At 67.3% G+C, this 7,349-nt stretch overlaps 2 protein-coding genes across 2 annotated transcripts in view; one reads left to right on the top strand and one right to left on the bottom strand.

Annotated features, from left to right (window-relative positions):
• The window catches only part of WDR6 (WD repeat domain 6), a 3,452-nt gene extending 324 nt beyond the window's left edge, over window positions 1–3,128 (top strand). The window contains exons 2-6 of the mRNA XM_019504588.1: window positions 5–1,760; window positions 1,911–1,997; window positions 2,157–2,273; window positions 2,473–2,591; window positions 2,663–3,128. Of these exons, the coding sequence (XP_019360133.1) occupies window positions 5–1,760; window positions 1,911–1,997; window positions 2,157–2,273; window positions 2,473–2,591; window positions 2,663–3,102 (2,519 nt within the window). The 3' untranslated portion in view covers window positions 3,103–3,128. The remainder of the gene's footprint in view (window positions 1–4; window positions 1,761–1,910; window positions 1,998–2,156; window positions 2,274–2,472; window positions 2,592–2,662) is intronic.
• Window positions 3,129–4,321: 1,193 nt separating this feature from the next.
• DALRD3 (DALR anticodon binding domain containing 3) overlaps window positions 4,322–7,349 on the bottom strand; it is a 4,982-nt gene continuing 1,954 nt past the window's right edge. The window contains exons 2-12 of the mRNA XM_019504589.1: window positions 7,029–7,343; window positions 6,777–6,835; window positions 6,582–6,704; window positions 6,390–6,460; window positions 6,139–6,197; window positions 5,917–5,999; window positions 5,594–5,717; window positions 5,315–5,373; window positions 4,973–5,086; window positions 4,797–4,865; window positions 4,322–4,714 (exon numbers count right to left, since the gene is read on the bottom strand). Coding sequence (XP_019360134.1) covers window positions 4,595–4,714; window positions 4,797–4,865; window positions 4,973–5,086; window positions 5,315–5,373; window positions 5,594–5,717; window positions 5,917–5,999; window positions 6,139–6,197; window positions 6,390–6,460; window positions 6,582–6,704; window positions 6,777–6,835; window positions 7,029–7,343 — 1,196 coding nt within the window. The 3' untranslated portion in view covers window positions 4,322–4,594. The remainder of the gene's footprint in view (window positions 4,715–4,796; window positions 4,866–4,972; window positions 5,087–5,314; window positions 5,374–5,593; window positions 5,718–5,916; window positions 6,000–6,138; window positions 6,198–6,389; window positions 6,461–6,581; window positions 6,705–6,776; window positions 6,836–7,028; window positions 7,344–7,349) is intronic.

Genomic DNA, 7,349 nt, shown 5'->3' on the forward strand with positions numbered 1-7,349 from the left:
GCCCCCCGCGCGCCCGCCCGCTGCCTCTGGGTGCGCTATGGCCACCAGGCGCGCGTGTGGGCCGTGCAGCTGCTGCACGACGGCCTGGTCAGCGCCGGCGAGGACTGCGCCTGCCTGCTGTGGAGCCCCGGCGGCGACGTCATCCGCAGCTTCCAGGGGCACCGGGGCCGCGGTGTCCGGGCCGTGGCCGTGCACGAGGAGCGGGGCTGGCTGGCCACGGGCGGGATGGATGCCGGGACACGGCTCTGGCACCTCCGCGGGGATGGGCTGCAGCAGCGGGACGTGGTCATGCCCCCTGGCAGCGGGGCCCCCCGGGCTGTGCAGTTCGTGGATCCCGACCAGTTGCTGGTGCTGGCGGACGTGGGCACCGTCCACGCCTGCGACGTGGCCTCTGGGCGCTGCAGCGTGGTGCTGGAGGACGGGCGCTTCCGCTCCTATGGGCTGCTGGAGGTGGCACGGCCACCGGGCCGAGCCGTGCTGGTTGCCATGGGCAGCCTGGGGGGGCTCGTCCGGGTCTTCCCCTTGGAGCAGGTGGCAGGTGGGGTGGAGCGGCAGCTCTTTGCAGGCAAGGTGCACAGCCTGAGCTGGGCCCTGCGCCCAGGCAGGGACCCTGGCACCTGTGTGCTCTTCGCCTCAGGCCCTGAGGGTGCCTTGCTCTGGCTGGAGGCCTGCTGCGGCCCTGGGGGCCAGGGCTTGGTGCTGATCCCCCGGGGACGCTACCTGCTGCCACCTTGCAAACACCGCTGGCACACCAGCGCTGCCTTCCTGCCCCAGGGCGGATTCTGGGTCTGTGGTGACCGCAGGGGCTCCCTGCTGCTGTTCCCCTGCTCCCCGGATCCTGCTGGAGGGGAGGGAGAGAGCGAGGAGCCCCCGGCTTGCAGAGATGCCCATGAGCGTGCTGGCGAGCCCCCCGCGCAGGGTCCCGTCTCCCTCCTTTTCGGGCTGCACGGGAAGGCGGGTGTGACCTCGGTGACCTGCCACGAGGGCCTGGTGTACAGCACGGGCAGGGATGGCTGCTTCTGGCAGCTGCGGGTGCGAGCCGGGCAGCTGGAGGAGCTGCGGCGCCAGAGGCCTGGCAAGGGGCTGGAGTGGGTGGAGGAGCTGCGCTTCACACCCGACGGCGACCTGCTGGTGCTGGGCTTCCACGCCGATAGCTTTGTGCTGTGGAGCACCCGTGCCGGCGCCCTGCTGCGCTGCCTGCCCTGCGGCGGGGGCCACCGCTCTTGGAGCTACCACCGCGGCATGGCCACCGACGCCTTCGCCTGGGTGCAGGCCAGGGCCGTGCACGTCTGCTGCGGCCAGGCAGGCTCCTCCGGGCTGCAGGTGCTGCGTGAGGCCCTGCACGGGCGGCAAGTCACGAGTGTGCGGCATGTGGGGGCCGTGCTTGGACCAGGCCACCGTCCCATGCATGTGCTCGTCACAGGCAGTGAGGACACCACAGCCATGGTCCTGGCCCTCGACACAGAGAATGGCATGGCCACGCCGCTCACCACGCTCAGCAACCACATCTCTAGCATCAGGGCCTTGGCCGTGGCTGCCGGGAGCCTGAGCCAGCCTGTGCCTGGGGAGCTGTCGGCCCTGCTGGTGTCGGCGGGGGGCCGGGCGCAGCTGGAGTGCTACCGGCTGCTGCTGAGTGCAGCCCCCACGGCCGCAGCTGGCATCAACTGCCAGGTGCTGCACGTGGCCTCCCACCGGCTGGACGAGCGCTGGGACCGCATGAGAAACAGGCACCGTGTCATCAAGATGGACCCCGAGACAAGGTGACGACCCCCCCCCTTCCCCTGTCAGGACCCAGATGAGCAGCTAGGGGCTCCTTGGGTGGGGCTGGCAGGGCTATGCTGCTCCTGTGCGTGGGGTAGGGGCCCTGGGTCCTGGTTCTGCAGATGGAGTGACAGTGCCACGTGCTCCAGGTACATGCGCATTGCGGTCGTGGCTGGCACGGAGCTGCCGCCACCTTGCCTTGTCCTGGCTGCTGCCTGCAGCGATGGATCTGTGCGGTGAGGCCCTGCGGGGGCTGGTTTTGGAAGGGGCTGTGGGGGGGCAGAGCTCCACTGGCACGAGGGCCCAGCTGGAAGTGCCCTTGGCTGGTTTGGCTGAAGGCAGGGAGCTAGGGGAGCCCCTGTCCCGGTGCTGACCCCATTGCGTTGCGGGCGCAGGCTGTTTGTGCTGCAGGAGGCTGCCCGGCGCCTGCAGCTGGTCGCTGAGTCCTTCCACCACCAGCGCTGCGTCCTCCAGGTGGAGGCCTTTGTGCACCGGCCGGCTGGCAGTGCCAGGTGAGCACCAGCCCCTCCTGCCTGGGTGGGTGAGGGGCAGGGACCCTGAGCAACAGCCGGGCATTGCCCTCAAGCCCCTGGCAAGGAGCAGCCCGGGGTCCAGGCATGGAGTCAGCAGGGGCTACCTAGGCTGCTGGAGCTGTATGGTGTGGAGCATCCTGTGTCCCCAACTACGCTCCCAGCCTGCCCGTGTCCCCAGGAAGCACTTCCTGTGCAGTGCCGCCACTGATGGCAACATTGCCTTCTGGGATATCACTGCCACCGTCGCTCAGGCCCTGGCAGCCCCGGAGCCAACGGATGAGGAGAGACAGCCCTGGGGTGAGCGATGCTCTGGCTACTAACCCCCCCCCCCGGTGTGAGCCCAGCACTGATGCCCCTCTGCCCTGCAGACCTGGGTGCCCCAGTGCTGACCGTCCTGGCGCACAGCTGCGGCGTGAACAGCCTCCACATCCTGGAGACACCCAGCAGGTGCTTCCTGGTGGCCAGCGGCAGTGATGATGGCTCCATCCATGTGTGTGTCGTGGCCGTGGGTGCAGCCACCACTCAACTCCTGCTGCAGGAGCAGCTGCAGCAGCCAAGCGCCCACGCGGCCCCTGTGACGGGGCTGCGGCTGTTGCAGCCTGACCTGCTGGCTTCTGCCTCTGTGGATCAGCGCCTTGTGCTGTGGCGCCTGGGCAAGGCAGGCCTTGCCTTCCTGGGTGCCAGGTTTTGCCCTGTGGCAGATGTGGCTGACCTGGACTGCTGGGAAGCCATGGGGCCAGGGGAGCAGCCAGGCTACTGCTGCACACTGGCTGGGCAGGGCCTGGAGGTCGTATGGTGCCAAGTCTGAGTGGGTAATAAAGGGCTGGTGACCTGTGGCCACGCTGGCACTCGTTCCTGCGAGGGGGGGCAGGGGTTGTGTCCATGCAGCTGCTGCAGGGAATGCTCAGCCCTCGAGCCCCATGCCTATTTTGTACCCAGCTGGCAGCTGCCTCTGCTGTGGCTGCTTCAGCGTTGCAGGCTGGGCTGGGCTGTGATGCTGCTGTAGACACAGCTCTCCAGACAAGCGAGGTGTGGGGCAGGTGCCCCACAGGCACTGGGAAAGCCAGCATTGCTGTCTGTGACCCAGGTGCTGGCACTACTGTGTCAGAGCTACTGCCTGACTGGGCTGTGCTAGGCACACAAGTGCAACCCTGCCCTGTGGGAGACACCAGAAGATAGAGATGGAGCTCCTGAGCTGGGCTCAGTGCCACATGGTCCATGAAAGGCTGCTGCTGTCACCACACAGGCTGCACAGCCGGTGGCTGGAAGTGCCTTTCCTGCTGTCCCTCAGCCCCACGGGCTCACAGGACATGCTCCCTTCCCTAGGCGGATGCCTCTGCTCTGGCGATTCCTGTGGGACAGAGCTGCCTAGCATGGCGCATGAGGAGTGCAGCAAGATGCCCTTGGTGGTTGCCCCCGTGCCCGGTTGCAGCTCAGAGTAGGGGGCAGCAGATGGAGGCTGTGGGGAGAGCACTGAGAACCCATACATGGGTGCTCATTACTACTGGAGGGCTACAAGGGCTGTAACTAGCTGCTACCTGGCACAAGGCCCTGAGATATCTTCTCTGCCCCACTGCAGGGGAGCAGCCCAGCTCTCACCGTGCCTAGTGGAGCCAGAACCTGGGAGGCAGCAATGCTGCACCCTGGGCCCAGCCAGAGCCCTCACTCAGTACCCTCCTGTCCTCGGTGCCTGCCCAGCACGATGGCCCTCCTGCACTCGCTGGCCCCATCAGCTTCTGCCCAGGCCTCAGAGAGCCAAGCCCTAGGGCCCAGGTGGCTGTGCTGTGGCAGAGGTGTGCACCCTTGGGGGTGCCACAGGGGCAGACTGCCCAAGGCAGAGCTGCCACCTGTCACCAGCTTTTACGTCAGCCGCAGCTTTACCTCCTTCCAGCCCCTGGCGTGCCCATGCTTGCTCCTCACCCGCCCGTTGCTGCAGCCACTGTGCTAGGGACCCGCAGCACCTGCCTGGGGTCACTCCCTCCCCCCACAGGAGGTCAGGGCAGGGGTCAAGCAGGCACGGGGCAGCTGCTGAGGGACAGGCTGTATTTGGCCCCAGGTGGGCAGAGGCACCAGGACCTCAGGAAAGCATGAGCATAAGTCTCCATATGAGGGTGGCTCCCTGGAGCGCCCCCCAGCCTGGCATGAGCTCCCATCTGCTCCAGACAGTTGGCATCCTTCTCAGGTGGAGCAGACCCCTCCACCTCCTCTGTCCAGTGTGCTCACCGGCACCCTGTACAGCCTCTGACTGCTGAGGGTGGTGACAGGCCAGGCCCTGGCTGGCATTAGCAGGGTCCTCACTGTCAGACCTGGTTGAGGGGTGGCAGGTGGAGTGTGGCCAAGGCGCTGTGCAGCACGTCCCTCACCGCACTCAGCAGCTGTAGCCGGGCCAGCATCGGGGGGAACAAATGAGGCAGCGGCTCCTGCAGAGAGAAGGCAGCAGTGAGGGCTGCAACTGTGGGACAGGCCCCCATGGCAGGGGCCATCGCCGGCCATAGGACTCACCCCCAGGACATGGACACGGTTGTAGTAGGAGCTGAAGTCCATGCTGAGCTGGACCAGGAACCTGCACACCTGCAAGATGTGGCACATTAGCCTGGGCCGCCAGCCCCAGAGTCTGCTCCTCGCCCTGCCTCCCACCAGCTCCTCTGCCCCTGCTGGAGGCAGCACCCGCCTCTCACCGCCTCAGTGTTGGCTGTGATGCGGATCCTGCTGCTCGAGAGGGGGAGCTGAGCTGCTTGCTGCAGGAGCTCAGGGAAGGGGAGGATGTGGTTGAAGAGCAGGAGCCACTCGCCCTGGCAGGGAGCAGAGATGGGGGTGAGCGTTGCCTTGCCCCCTTCTCAGCCCCTGGCTCCAAGCCTGGGAGGGAAGCCCCAAGTTTGGAGCAGACCCAACACTTCCCCGTGGCGCCAAGTGGCTGCAGCTGCCTCGCTCCAAGCCAGCAGCAGCCCCTGGGCTCTGCCCTCCACCTCCTGCTGTGCTGCCCAGGCCCTTTGAGGGAGCAGCCCCTCTGCCCTGCTCACCTCTTCCCGGAGGCAGGAGAAGTCCAGCTCTGGCGGTGGAGGCAAGGCTGGGTAGGTACCTGGAAGCAGAGGCCAGACTGGTCAGTGCCCGTGGCTGTGCAGACTTGGGGCCAAGGGTTTCCAGTCCCCGGTGCCTGATGCTGGCATCTCCACAGCCCAGCCTGCCAGAGCCGTGCTCCCACCCCTGCAGTCCTTCAACCGACCGTCTAGGTACAGAGCCCCAGCCTGGTCCCACCTGCCTCATCCACCCTGGCGGTGGCTGCCAGCACTTGCCCCCACCTTGCTCTACAGCCTGCTGGTACGTCTGGAAGAGTGTGGCCATCCGGGCGCAGTTGTACATCACAAAGGCCCCACTCCGGGTGCCCTTGGTGGAGATGCCACCATCAGCCAGGTCCAGCGTGATCTGTGGGGAGAGGCTGCCTGGTCCCCCACCTCCCTGCTCCCTTCTGCCCAGCTGGGCCTACCCCTGCTTCAGGGAGCCCTGGACCCCTGTGCCCTGGGGAAGGCCCTGCAATGTCACCCCCTCCACAGAGACCCTGGGCACATGGCCAGGGGGCACTGCGCTGCTGTCCTTGGGCATGAGGCAGCCTCACAGCTCTCACCTGGCTGCGGTGGGCTGTGCTCAGCATCTCAAAGCGGATGGCTGCGGAGGTCAGGACCCTGATGACCTCGGTCCAGGACTCGTCTGTGCGGAGGAGGGGGGCAGAGTAGGGACACTGCAGGTACCGACCTCTGCCTCCCCTGCACCGCCTGCTCCTGCAAGTGCCAGGCAGGGCCCTGAGGTGCTAGCAGCTCCTTTCCCCTGGTGGCAGGTGACACGTTACCATGGGCGAGGTCTCCGTACTTCATCACCGAGGCTTTGTGCAGCTGGCGCTGGCGCAGCCTGGGGAGATGAGTGCAGGTGAGAGCCCAGGCAGCCCTGCGGCTGTGACCACCGTCAGCAGCACCCATGGGTTGGCCGAGGCAATGACTGCAGCGCTGGGTGCCGCCCCTGGCAGAGCACAACAGCAGGCAGTGCTGGGGAGCCGGGAGCCGCGTGCGGGAAGGGAGCGACCAGTAGCAGACCCCCACTTACTGGTAGTACTGCGAGGCCCCTTCAGGGACTGAAGTGCTTGTAGCCTTCACTGGCCCACACACGAGGTGTTTCTGAAAGAGAGAGATCAGCCTGGGCTGGGGACAGCCGAGCCCCGGCCCCCTCGCTGGGGAGCACAGCAGGTCGAGCTCCCCCTCTGCCCTCAGGCGGGCACGAGGCCAGCGCTGCCCTCACCTGTGCGGCAGAGAGCGCCCCGGGCTCCAGCATCCTCCAGAGCAAGTCGGTTTTCTGCTGCTGGAGCTCCTCCTCGGCACTCACCACGTGCAGCACGGTGCAGGTGCCCCCCGGGGCCTCGGCCTGCGCACAGCATGAGGTGAGTGGGGACTGCTCCGCGTGCGCCCTGAGCCCTGCGGCGCCAGAGCTACTCACCATGCTGCGCTGGGCCGCGCACTCCAGCTCCGCCAGCGCTCGCAGCTCCTCCTCGGTCACTGGAGGGGGAGGGAAGAGCTCTGCAAGGGGCCTGCTCTCTCCATCGGTCTGCCCCACAGGCTGCTGCCTTGGGCTCCTGCCTCTGTGCAGCAGGGAGTGGCAGGGGGAGAAAGGGCGAATCCAGCCCCATGCTGTCGCTGGGCAAGGAAGCAGACCCTGCTGCTGCCCCGTGCCCACCCCCAGCAACGCTACCCAGGAGGACATCCAGGCCGGGGTCATAGCCCTGCAGGCCCTGCTGCTCTAGGAAGCTCCTCAGGCGCACAGCAAACAGCGTCCCGGCAGCCCCCGGGCCCTGCTCCCCCCCCACGGCGTGCGGGCACTGGCTGAGCACTCGCTTCCAGGCTGCCACGGCCTCAGGGGGGGACGGCGGTTCCGGCGCCCAGGGCCAGTCCACCCCCAGCTGGCGCAGGAGCTGGCAGACGCCATCCTCGGGGGCCGCTGGGACCAGGCACACGTTCACCCTGCGAGACCAACGCGGGCGCCAGGCCGTGAGCGCGGGGGCCAGGCCTGAGC

The sequence above is a fragment of the Gavialis gangeticus genome, unplaced genomic scaffold (genome assembly GCF_001723915.1).
Source record: "Gavialis gangeticus isolate Ggan-Ray unplaced genomic scaffold, GavGan_comp1, whole genome shotgun sequence".
NCBI classification, from domain to species: Eukaryota; Metazoa; Chordata; order Crocodylia; family Gavialidae; genus Gavialis; species Gavialis gangeticus.